Here is a 13,375-nt window from a genome sequence, read left to right as displayed (position 1 = left end):
GTTTTCAAGCTGACAAATTATTTGATTATTTCACTCTTTCCCTAATCTACCCATGGTGACATTGCCGCCACACAACGTAAAATGACATTTTAAATAGGAAATGACACTGGGCTGGTGGACACACAACTTGCTACCCAGATGGTGCATTACAGAATTGTATACCTTAAACCCGTATCGTTTTACTAGCCAATGGCACCCCAATAAATTCAATTTAAAAAAGAGAGCGAAAATGGCAAATAGGCATTGGTTTGGGCGGCTCTCAGAACACTTACCAAGAACCCACACCATAATGAGCATCTCAGTCCACGTGAACTGGGTGGTCTTGACCCTGAAGATCTGTTTGGGGTAGTCAATGACTGTGATGTTGGGCAGTGTTCTGATGCCTTCGAATCGGTCGGAGGCGTTGAACACAAGCAGGCCCAGGAAGATGATGAAGGAAGCAGCGTGGGCCACAAACTTCATGAAGGGGCTTCGCAGGATCCTCCCCAGCTGTGATAAGGCCAAAAAAATTTTTTTTCACTTTTGAAAATCCAGCTTCCACCTATGCAAATCACTACACAGGATTAAAAACAGATGAAATGAGAACACTTTCAAAGCTTTGCTTCCGGTTCTGAAAAGCTATACATTGTGAAAATCACTCCTCTTAAAGGGTGTTTCCCACAAAAATTAGTTACGAAGGTTTCGGACCTCACTGTTTCTAAACATCCAGCTTGTCCTAGAATGTACTGCGTTCACAGATGCGTTTCTGAAAATCATGGGGCCTACGCTAGCTGTTCTTATTTTTACATTGAAAGACTGTGCAATGTCAGGTTTTTAGGCTTTAGGAAGAGAAATTCCAAGTCTGCAGTGTGTAACCCTCTACTGCTTCATAACTGAAATGTTACAATAAATGTGTAGACTTGTTCATTTATCACTGAAACATTTTGATGTGTCTGTAGCACATTGAAAACCCTTTGAAGATTAAAAAAAATCCAACCACTATAGAAGTAAATTTTAGTTCTCATTTCTAAATATTCCACCATCAAGTTGTGCTTTGCATGATAGAAAAAAGGCAGGGAATACTATAATCAGGATAAATATTTTGTCTGTTACTATCCCAATTAGAAGAGAGAGAGAGATACACAATGATTAAAACCTCTAAGTAGGTCAATTTAATTGAAAGTCATGCTTGAGTCTGGAAAAGTATATAAATAGTACAAGATCATCTTAAAGTTTATTTTATAGTTATTTTAAGGTAACGTCTTTAAAATCCCATGTGATCTGATGTCCTTAAAAGCCCCATGTTCCAGGAGACATGAAAACAACCCCTCCTGTCCCCAGGGTTTCTGCGGCCATGACTTAGGCACATTTGGTAGATTTGTCAAGGAAGTACTCCATCCCACACACTCGAACCCCACCTTTAAATTCCGTCTGTGCCCTACCAAGTGCCACAGTCCACATTCAAAAGACTGCAAGTTCAAACAAGTGTGTTTGTACGTCCACGACCTTGACTTGATGTTAACAAATAGCCATGACCTGTCAAGCCCTCCTGGGATGGGCCATAAATGCACACAGATGACTGTCACATTTTCTGCAGGAAAACAAACAATGCTTTTACATGCCACTGTGCTGTTCCGCAGCTGCACACTGCGGGGAGGGGCGCGGGGGGAAACGCATTCATAGCACTGAGTGATTTCTTGGGAGTTGCCATGTCTCTAAAAGGTTGGTCTTTAAAACTTTAAATAATGTGAAAAGAAAGTAGCGTGCCTACCCTAAAAATGGGACACATACAGAGAACTCTGGCTAAGTTTTCTTCCCCCCCTGGGGTAGAGGGCCTATGGCAGGTGTGAATGGGGGTAGAAACGACTCAGGCCCCTCCTTTCACTTATCTGCTGGGCGGAGTCCCCAGGCCAGGAGCTGTGCTTCACCGGCGGAGAGAAACAGGGCAGTGGACTGAAGATGCCCATGCTGGACCTGATGTCACGTGTCCACTGGTGAGCTGCCCAGAGAGACCAACACTTGCAAACTGGACTCCAACGCCTCTTCCCCAGAAAGGGGAATTATTGGCGTGGGATGTGATTTTTGCATTTAAGGCATGCTCTCTCATGTTATTTCTAGTTCTTAGTCTTCAGTCTTTTAGCATTTGAGGAGATGTAAGATACTTTTCCATGATATATGACAAAAGCCAGAGAGATGCTGGACTTCCAGGGCTGAACCAGGGCCCTGACTCATTTTGCCCGAAACTACCTCTGATCTAAACAAAACCAGATTTCCGAATATAAAAACAGGATCAGTGGATCTCAGAACAGCTTCCTGTCCCCAGCAGTGCCCCCTGGGAATCTATGCAGAGTCTGTGAGCATGCCCAGTGTCCCTCTCCCCATTGTGGTCAGCGGTCCTCCAAGGCGCAACCAGACTGACTCTCCACGGGCGAGTGGAGAGAGGGAGAAAGGTCGTGAGCAAAACGAGTCAAGCAACACTAAACAAACCATCTAAAAATGCCAAAGCCCCCAGGCCCAAAGTCTACATTTGTTCTTCTGAAGAACAAAGAGCTTGGGGCATGTGACATGCACTTTCTTGGACTTTGGGAAACACCACGCCTGCAGCTGGGCTCACCACACCAGCCACGGATGGCGTGGACAGGCCCCAATGAGCACCCTGGGCGGACGGGCGGACGTGTCTTAGAGCCCTCGCCGTGGGGCCTTCCCCGTCCCCATCCCCAGGCCGGCCCATCGGCGCTCGGTTTACCAAGCTATCTACAGAGCCAGAGCACCTGCTCCTTCACCCCAGCAGCTCTCCCTCCCCGCACCATGGGGATTTTATTGAAGAAGCCGAAGCATTATGTGCCTGCAAAGGCTATTTATCCCACTGGCACCGAATGCTTCCTCACCCCCTTTTTAATCGATCCGGTCATTGCAAAGCAGCATCCGCATGCTGGAGCCAATGCACCTTCAGGGTGGAACCGCTAAGAGCCTGAAGTGGGAAGCTTTGTTCTTTTTCATGCCAAAAGGACCCAGTAACACAGAGGCAACACAGAGTGTAAGAAAGCTGTACCCGGCTGCAAGGCGCAATCCAGTAGCCGATGGCGAGGAACGGAAGGCCCAAGGCCACCACCAGCACAACCAGACACTTGACGGCCGTGGTCTGCTCCCGCAGCCCCGAGAGGTTCTCGTACCAGATGGTCAGGAGCTGCTGCTGGCAGTTGGGGTGAGCCACAAACTGGGGGGAGAGAGAAGGAGGTGGGTTACCATGCCATCGGCCGCAGTTCGACTACTGAATGTTAAGTTTAACCTCCTAAAGGTATTAATGCCCATGCTCCCAGCACATGGGTGCTGGGAGGTTCTGGTCCTATCCTCCATCACCTTCCCTCCGTCTTCCCACACTGCTCCAGGACTCATAGAAGAACGAAAGTGGAAACAAGACGGCGAAACTGATGTTGTCCTGAACCAGCTCTTTCTGTCTGAAGCTCTCAGTGATTCAAGCTCCTTTCTGGAATCTGGGGACAGAGTCCCTCCTTTTTGGACACGTCCCATCCTGCCTTTCAGTTCAAATGGAAGAGGAAAGAGTTGTTTGGTTTATTGTAGACTACGGTGAAAAGCGAAATGTGTTGTTTCTCGAGCAAGCCCTAAAGCACTGTGAGAAAATACATACAGGATGTGGCTGGTGTGTACGAATGCACAATCGCTGCAAACCTGCACGAGAGTCGCAAAAAGTCAGTGCGTCTGCAAGCACTGTGCTCAGTCCACACGCACGGCTGTAGGAGCTTGCATCCAATGTCACTTCCTTCCTATTGAGTAATCTGTGGTCTTTTTATTGCTTCCTTTGCCACAGGTCAGAAAAAAGCCACATTTACCTGCAGTAGTGATTTCACAGCTACAGTTCTAATCAGGGAAAACAAGCAACGTAGACTTCCTTCGTCCCCACCATCGTGTTTGATTTTGCCATCTGGTTTGGTTAACCCATCTGCCTGAATCTATTGAGAAGAACTGGGACTTCTTAAGGCCCTGTCCTTATTCAGGGAGCAGACTGTACACGTCCCCCGGCCCACATAGAGGTTCCTACACCAAAAGGTGCCCCCTTGCGGCTGGATCTGCCTCTCTCTGAATGGCCAGGTGCAGTTTGCCCAAGCTCCGGAATTATTCAGGGTCATTCGCACATCAACAGGAAGTGCCAACAGTTTCAGAAAAGAGTTTAGCGATGCAAACATCAAAGCATCGCTGTCTTCCAACAAGCAGGATAAATCGCAACAGCAAACCCATTAGGAAGCACCGTGAGAGGTGTCTGCGAACTCGGGGAGGCAGAGGGAGCAGGGGCAGTTCCCAGCGGACATGGGGCTCATCTGGCCCCAAGGCCTAATCCCCGAACCGACCGACCCTCATGATTCGTAGCGACTCCAGACACTTCTGCACATTGTCGGGCTCTGTACCAAGAGCGTGGCTCCGGGGCGGCAGAGAGGTTCCCACTTACTGGTGTAGAGTTTTCCACCAGCACTTTCCACTAAAACAGCAGTAATAAAAAATAAAACCCCAGCCCCAGAGCAGCCAATGGAGGCACAGTTTCCCCCAGACCCCACTCCCACTCCCACGATGACCCCACTCCCACGATGACCCCACTCCCACGATGACCCCACTCCCACGATGACCCCGCTCCCACAATGACCCCACTCCCATGATGACCCCACTCCCACGATGACCCCGCTCCCACGATGACCCCACTCCCACGATGACCCCGCTGGTGGCAGGAGGAGAGGTCAGGTGACAGGTGTGGTTGAGGATGAGTCTATAGATACTAGATTTGAAATACCCGACTGCATTTTTTTTCAGTAATGAGAACTGGGAGAGTTTGGGAGAGTTAAAAGTACTAGAAAGCAGATACTATGTTTTCCGGCTTGATGAGCTCAATGTGAAAAAGAATATTTGATCTTATAAGTTACTTTCGACTCAATTATAAAACCCCTAGGTCCTGGGGGTCACTGGTCATTGCCAGTCATGAAATTATGTGAGACCTTCTTTCCAAACTCAAGATTTTACCACTGTCCTGAAATTCTGATTTTTGAAAACTGTATTTCAAGGTCAATGGGGTCATTATTTGCACTCACAGTACGACGTGTGGACATAATCAAGGTTGAAGCCTTCCAGGGGTCTCTGCGACCATTTCCTGGGATTCCCAAAAACGGCATATTCCCGCTCCTGCCCCTGTGGCTACTGGGTCATTTCCTTCCTGCTCACCCCTCCTCCTGTGTGAGAAACCCTCATCCCCTCCGCGTCCAGAACTGTTTGTCTCATTCACTCACACACTCATCCTCCAAGGCGGCATAAGCCCCGGCGAGGAGCCTAGCTAGGCCCTGGATACAGAGAGATGAAAATGAGGCATCAGCACCCTGTTGAGTGATGAGTGGTCCCTGGTTGTGGGCACACAGGATGCCATCAATACATGTGAAAAACAGCTATTAGAATGGAGGCCTGCACCCAATATTTGCCAAGTTAAATGATCAGCATTTAACATTGTCCCAATTTGAATGTTGGTCCAAATGTCTCGGTGTCTGACAAGTTTACAGGGTCTGCATTTTCGGGAAGTTGGGTGGATGCAAAGACAAGGCAGGCCTGTGACTGCAGCCAGGCTTGGCTTGGATGGGGAGTGGTGCATCCTGGGAAATCCATCCACAGGATGTGATATCGCCAAATCCGACCACTGCTTGGGAAGTCAGTGTGCACTGTTGAATAGGCCAAGGGTTTGAGCAGGACAGAAGATGCCCACAAAGTTAACAGGCAGGTGGGCGTGTCTGTCTGGAACTGGCGGGCAGATTTCCCTCTTGGGAGTGCCCAGCCTTTCTTTCGCAGGTTTTAGGCTTTTGGGGACAGAGATACTCATGTTGTAGTGTGGCTGCTCCCTCACCTCGGTCCTCCTCCTCCTCAAGCCAGCCTTTAAATCTGATGATGTGCTGTACGGCATTAATCACACTGAACAAGGCCACTCGAGGGCCTGACGGAAATGGATCCTTTCCGCACGGCGCACAGGTGGCTTGTACACACAGTGCAGAGACTTCCTCTGCGTTACACAGCAGCCCACGCCACGTTCGCACTTTTCCTGTCATCCTGCACCCTTCTGCCTAACAGGCTGTTTCCTAGCCTCCTAATTTTGCCCTCCCCACTGTATGGTGTCTGTTATCTCAATACATCACTTTCTGTGACTTCTTTTAATCCACAGAAAGAAAACACAAATGGCTGTTTTCCTCCAGTGATTTTAAACCCTAACACGGCACATAGGGAACATTCGAAAAGGAAAACAAAGTTAATGTGATAGTAGCGGCTGAGGGCAGACAAGCTAATCCCTGGGAGAAGAGTTTTGCTCTTTTCAATGACTTCACAACAGGGCAGTGACCTTACCTCCTCAGACTGCGTCACCCCCTGAAAGTCCCCGTAACGCTGCCGCGCCAGCCCCAGACAGCCGGAGAAAATCTGTGTGCAGCGTCCTGACCCCAGCGGCCAGCACACTGAGATCATTCCAAAAATAAAACCCTTATTAGAGGCTTTCCGATTTGAAGGCAGAATGACTGACAGAAGAACATCCCAGTCTTTGCACAGACAACACTACGGTGGCATTGAGTGTTTTTCCTGCTCAAGATGCCCGATAGATTCTTGTACACCGAGCCACCATTCAGGGCAGGTACAGAAAACAACTTGGAGATAATTTTCAACTTAAAAAAAGGAATTCACGTTACACTGTCTTTTCATCAGATCAGCCTTTACAAGAGCTGCCCTGGTGGCTGCACTCTGGGGCAGAAGCAGGGAAGGAGCGCTCTGCTTTGTTTGTAACTTCATTGCTGGAGCCCCGGTTCACACACTTTAAAAGAAAACACTCCCGTGGGTAGAACCTACATCACGCCATTTTCCTTTTAACGTCCTTGAGTCGTGGCACATGAACAGAGAACTTACACGGCACAGTTTTCTGGATTCCGAACCAGCCAGGTGTAAAATGCTCTGTTACCTCTCGGAATCAGGCCCACACCGGGCCCCGAGGCTGCCCGGGGCCAGGGTCAGGGCTGCACGAGCACACGGCCCCCACGCTCCCGCTGCACGGCCTCACTCCTGAGCTTTCTCTGCACACACAGGGTAATCATGTGTGTTTGTATTGTGGCCCATCTCCCCTTCAGATGATCGTCCTGCAGCTAAACTTAACCCGCCCCGGAGGAAACGGGAGAGCAGGAGGAAGAACTCGTTAATCCTCATTCAGATCCCTCCCACGCAGTGTTTGTATTTTCATTTCTGCATGAACTGCCACCGAGCCCCTCAGGCCCTGGGGAGCCCGAGGTGCGGTTCTTAGGGAAGACCCCAGCTCCGGGAGCCCGGAGCCAGAGAGAGGTCAGCAGACTCAGGCCTGGGCTCAGGCCTGGACCCAGGCCTGGGGTGGATTTGGGCAGTGGCTGGAGCAGCTGCCTGAGTCTCTTAGGGGACCCACCAGGCCCCCATGACATCAAACTGGGCTCCTTGGTGAAATTAGGGGCCAATCTGAATAAACACAAGCTTGTTTTGTTATCGGGGGAAAATTCTATAACCTAACATTGTTTTGAACTGCCTTTCCCACGGCCATTGACTGCTTCAGGGCCACAGCTGGCGGAGGGGGGCCACAGCTGGCGGAGGGGGGGTCACGTGGCCTTATGACCCATGAAGAGGTTTTTCTTGGGGACTGTAAAGGAGGTGGTGGGAACAAGGGTGGAAGGATGGGTGTTGTATTTTCTCTCTTTGCTGGAGTAGAAATGGGTGAGTGCTGAATGAACGATAAAGGTAGCCTTTAAGAGAAAAAGGGCTTTTTTTTTGTTTTTTTTTGACTTGGGGCTTTTGGGCATTCCAGAATAGAGTTCTCATATACATTGATCAAATGAATATTCCAAGTTAAAACCGTAACTACTATTTCACTGGATAGCACAAACTACCCAGAAACACCTGCAAAGTCTCCAACCTCCTTTCAGTTCCCATTTATCCTTTTCGTGGTTGTGGCCTGAGAGCTGACCGGAAGCAAGGTGATTATTGCTGACACCTCATACATTACAATCTACACATCGATTTACTTAAAATGGACGTGCAGGGGGACATGCGCTCCGTGAGACGGCCTGGTTAACACCCGCACACCCGCAGGTGAGCTGTCACTGCTACTGTGACACTTGCAAAGCCAGGAGCGAGAACCTGTGACAAGGGAAATCAGTCCTCCTCTTTCAGGAGCACGTGAGAAGAGATGTGAATCGCAAGACCTGTGAATAAACGTGCAGACGGATTTCTAAAGGTGCTTCAACATCAATCTTACTCAAAATCATCTTCTTGTCCCCCAGAGGACAAAACCGCTGCCAGCCAGCAGGCTGAGGGCGGGGGCAGTGGGGCCAGTGCCATCATCTTGTAACTGACAGGCCTTCCACTGCAGTTCCCCTGAGGACCTCCCCAGTTCTCCAGCCTGATAATTGCGTTGTACGGAGCAGCGTACGTACAGATGTCTTTGTCATATCTTAATCCACTGAAATCCCACCACTATGAGGTGGATAAGAAATATTTTATCCTCCTCTTATAGGAAACACTGAAATTTAAATATGTCTTATGATTTACCCAAGGTCTCACAACCAACAACAAATGGGAAGGATCAGAAGCTCGATATTTGACTCCCAACATTACCATACTTCCCTTCGTCTCTCTCATGAAGAAAAAAATATATATTTTTCTAATAACATTTATTCTTATTATGTAAAAGAGAAAACGTCGTGGAATGATGGCATGGTGGGTATTCCGCGTCTCTCCACTCTGGCGCAGGATGGAAGAGGGCCGCTCACCTTTTTGACTTCATACTTAATGGCGAGTTTGACCCGACTCAGGGAGGCCTTGTGCCTGTGGGCCTCCACGGGCTCCGCCGACTCCAGGTCCCCGCTCAGGATGGCCTCCACCTCCTCCGAGTCTCGGCACAGATCCAGCACACCCACCACGAAGTCTTTGCATTGCATGGACAACTTCCGATAGTCATTCTGCGAACGAGAGGTTTGGAGTTTAACACGAAGACTTTGCTGTAATCCCATGGGAAGTGTTTAGGTTCTTCTGTGCATTAGACCAAGGTGTCCCTTCCTCAGGTGGGGGAGCTGCAGTCCCTCTGCGGATGCTAGGCTTGCTGATTTAGACATGGCTGGATCTGACCCCCCCCACCTTAGCCAGGACCTTCTGCAAGCTGCCCACCATATGAGACAGCTCCGAAACCGCTGTGCACTTAGGTCACTGGTCTGTAGTACGTGGTGTTGGCTAAACACTACCATTGAAAGACAAAAGGATCCAAAAGAGTTGTATCTCTTTTGTGCAGATAAACAACAGTTTTCTTAAAGCCCAAACAAAACCATTTGTATAATGAAAAAAATGTTACCGGTTATTTCATTTAAAATGTATTCAAAAATTACAGTTGTTGTACAACGAAAACATTTTAAATGGTGGTCTTTCTAAACTGGCGATGTGACGTAGAAGGCTGGCCACATGGGAGACGAACACGTCCAGTTCATAATCCCCTGCCCTGATGGAGACTTTGCTTCTCGAAGCGCAGCCCGCACACCTGCAGTGTCCACAGCACCTGGCCGTGCGTCAGAACGGCATTCTCGGACCCCAGTCCCGACGTCTGGGAATGACTGGTGTGCGGGGATTGTAAAGAGATGGGCAGGTGCCAGCATAGAGAGTGGGTTATTTTTCCTTGTTTGTCCACAGGGCACATTTTCATGTCCTGCAGAACCTGAGGGCAGAGAAGCGTCTGACTATACATCACGGTATTTGCAAGGGCTGAGTGTTGACACTTGAGAGAAAATGTCCAGGCCACTGGAACTAATACCTTGCTAAGAACCACCTGTTAACCTTTCATGTCTTTAGCATATGTGCGTAGTACACGGGCCAGTACAGGGAGGCCACTCCGCAGTGTCCTTGTCACCTCCCGGATGGAGCTCCGGTTCTCCCCTTAGGTTCCTGTCACCATGTCAACAAATGTCCCTAGGCAAGGGCCTTCCTTCCAGAAACCCCAGTTCCATTTCTACGGCTTCACTAGAATTCAAGCCCATTAAGAAGGTTAACCGGATGGTGATCTAATTTGGTACACTCAGGGAAAACAGAATTCCTTCTTTCCACAGGTCCTGAGACACGGTATTTTCCTAATAATCAAATAACACTGCACAGCAAGGTTTCCAAATTCTGGGCATCTAAAACCTACATTTTAAATGATACTTTTTAAAAAGGCATGAAGAATTCTAATTTCACCCCTTGAACAATTAATCTATGTGACATGATGGGCAAAAATCATATCACCAGCTAAAATAAACACGAAGAGGAGACACTGTTTAAAGGCTACACAGACCAGAATAGTTTCCATTTCACATATGAGAAATTCAGATAAAGAACAGTTACAGTTAATCCTTTTCCCCTCATAAGGGAACAGATAAAATGAATAAAAACTTCAGTCTGCTTTCCATTCAAGTTGGGACCAGGCAACTGATAAAATTAATAAAATGTTCAGCCTCTGGTTTCTATGCAGAGTGTCAGTTACATATCCATCTGCCTGCCATGCCCGAAAGGCTGATGAAATATTTTATTAGAGCGTCCAGAAGAAGTATTAAATCCATGTCTGTTTCTATAGAAAGCTCCCCTTTTAATACAATTTTTTAGATGAAATTTCCTTGTGTTACTCTTCAGTTCAGACCGCTCTGTAAGATCTGGTACAACCTAGGATGGCTGCTGTGCCATTGAGCAAAAAGAAAAGAGACTATTTTCTAGAAGAAAACATAGAAACCACTTCTGCAGTAATACCCAAATAGTGACTCATTATCTTTAAAAATCATTCTCTGCAAATTGTCCAGTCTTAAAGAAAGCTGTGTGGGGTTGGTTTGGTTTTTTTTTTTCACATCCACTGAAAGATCAGTGATACAAGTTGCAAGGACAACACTTTGTATTCCTGACAATTTAAACATTTCCTGCTGGAAGAAGTCTGCTACCCGGTGTAGATAATAATCAGAACTGGAGATAATGGGCATCTCTTGTATTGCGGTTGTGGGACAGCATGTCGTCCACGTGCACAGAGCTCCCAGCAAACGGAGAGCTGCAGCCAGCCCCTCCTCAAGCGCAAAAGGGACCACCTGCAGTCTGCCGACCAGCAGGTGCCCGCTAGTCCTGCCAGGGGATCCTGCCCCCGGTCACGTCACAACTCAGACCACTTGTTTGCTCTGCGTTTTCTGGCAATTGTCTCCTGATTTGGTTTTACTCCATTGTCCTCACTCATCATCACCAGGGTCGTCTCGAAGTGATCGGGCAGCCTGGCTGCGTACTTTGGAGTGGAACCCGAAGCCTGAGGCCCTACACAAGGCTCGGGGGAGCAACAGCCCTCCATCCTCATGACGGCCTGTCTACGGCCTTCAGCACACGCATATTGACAATATTCCTCGTCGTTGTAATTCTTTTTTATCCTCTTTTAACCCCTTTTTATCCTTAAGAGGAAAATGGAAATTCAACTTAAAGCAGGCTGGGTCCTGCCCGACACTTCCCTAATAACAAAGACAGTGTAGTGTTTATAGCACCAATTGGAAGCCAGGTGTCCTGGGATCAAACGCTGTGCCTACCACTTATTAGCTGTGTGGTCTTGCAGAAGTTACTCAGCCTCTCTGATGAGAATAAGCCTACCTAATATTGCTGCTGGGTTAAATGATTAGAATGTGCTTAGTACATATCAGCTACTATAGGAGGGCTTTGGTATTACCAGGTACAGCAGGTGAGATGGAATATTTAGGATGGGAACCCAAACTCCCAAACTGAGGCCTAGCAGATGGGACCTAGGCGATAGCCTTTGTCTTCGCATTTGTAAAATGAGAGGTCTGTTTAGCTCAATGACTCCTAGACTATCGTGCTGCTATAAAGTGCTACCTTGCTTTAGGGTTACATTCATTTTTCTCTTCCTTACAGCTCTACCGTGATAATAGTTGAAACTGCTTTTCTACTTTAAAGAGAGGAAGGCAAATAGTTTTTTTTCCCCCTTTCCTTTTTTTTTTGCAAACAAGTGCATCCCTGGCTCAGAATTAGGAAATTTCACTTTGCATTTTCAAGGCCTAATAAATGGCCGACTTGCTCGCCTCTGATGGGTGGAGGCCTGGGGCCCGAGCCCACCCCGCCCAGTGCTCCGTTTCTCAGAACAGCTGCAGGTCGCGTCCGCCTGTCTATAATGACCTGTCACCATGCTGTCCTCCACTAATTTATCTAAATCTATCTGAGAGCGTTCAGCCTCTTGGGGTAATGACTTCCACGTATTTTTGGCAGCAGGACTCCTGTATTCTTCCAGGAATTCTGGAAAGGACAAGGCAACCGGAACCTCCCCCGAAGCCCCTGCCTGATGGCCGTGTGAGGGTGAGGCGCTGGCTCTGACGGGCCATGACATGGAGGGGAGTGACCGAGGGAGAGCTGTCAAAAAAGGGGACAGTCACCTGCTTTTCAGGGAACACACTGTCTATGACTTCACTGCAAAGCTGGGACTTTGAGCTCCAAGTCCCCGTGGAAGGAACACAGAGGACACCACGAAACAGGGCAAAAGAGGTCAGCTGCTCGTCTCCGCCACCAGGGTCTCCTTCCACGGCCCCTTGGAGCAGGGAGCCTGGGGTCACAGCTGTGAGAGCCATTCTCTCTGTCTGTCTAAAGCCCTGACAGATGACGTGCATGTGGGACACGAGTGCAAGGAGGTGAGGTGAGGGCAGGGAAAAAAGGCACTAACAGGACAGGTGCGAATGGGGAGGAAAAGGGGCATTCGGTCCAGGGAGGGTCTGTGGCCCCTGGGGGTCGTGCCTTCTCAAGAACTGACTGTGTTTTGACTCCGAGAAGGTTCTGCCACCCAAGTGCTTCCTATATAATTCAGATACACGGTGAGATCCGATGATTTTCGAGTATCCTGGGATAGCTGGTGGCTTTTGTGCAGGCCCTCTTAAACTCGATTGTGTTTTCGCCTCTTTATTTGTCATATTCTCCCACCTTTGAAAGGTTATCAGAGGTGATTCTTTCAGTTGGGGTAAAGGAGATTCTAAGTATTATCAATATAGATTTAGTCGATTTCTAGGGAACACTAAGAATGACAGAATTTTTCACCCTGGCTTTACTGAGATGACTTCTCTGAGCAGAACTGCATACTTCACCGCCTTTCCTAAATATTAAAATGTAGTCTTAGAAAATATCCCCTTTTGTAGAATCTCTTTTATAGCTTTTTACTATATATCAGGCAAAATGTATAAAAAAGATAGAATAATATTCGAAAGTTGCAAATACATTTACAGTTATATTTTTATTCCTATGCCAAAATAAAGAAGTAGCATTTTGAACTACTTTACCTGAATGTTTTTCTATTTCCTCTAAGCAGGATTTGAGG

The 13,375-nt window shown here is 48.0% G+C and overlaps 1 protein-coding gene across 3 annotated transcripts in view; it reads right to left on the bottom strand.

Annotated features, from left to right (window-relative positions):
* Positions 1 to 13,375, bottom strand: part of TRPC3 (transient receptor potential cation channel subfamily C member 3) — a 49,266-nt gene that overhangs the window by 21,384 nt on the left and 14,507 nt on the right. For all 3 annotated transcript variants that reach the window (XM_037058594.1, XM_037058595.1, XM_037058596.1), the window contains exons 3-5: positions 8,793 to 8,981; positions 3,032 to 3,196; positions 273 to 489 (exon numbers count right to left, since the gene is read on the bottom strand). In XM_037058594.1, coding sequence (XP_036914489.1) covers positions 273 to 489; positions 3,032 to 3,196; positions 8,793 to 8,981 — 571 coding nt within the window. The remainder of the gene's footprint in view (positions 1 to 272; positions 490 to 3,031; positions 3,197 to 8,792; positions 8,982 to 13,375) is intronic.

Source organism: Sturnira hondurensis, unplaced genomic scaffold, assembly GCF_014824575.4.
Source record: "Sturnira hondurensis isolate 20B ecotype Veracruz unplaced genomic scaffold, ASM1482457v3 Scaffold0010128, whole genome shotgun sequence".
NCBI lineage: Eukaryota > Metazoa > Chordata > Mammalia > Chiroptera > Phyllostomidae > Sturnira > Sturnira hondurensis.
Note: the sequence above shows the minus strand (reverse complement) of the source record. Positions and strands in the feature narration are given on the sequence as shown.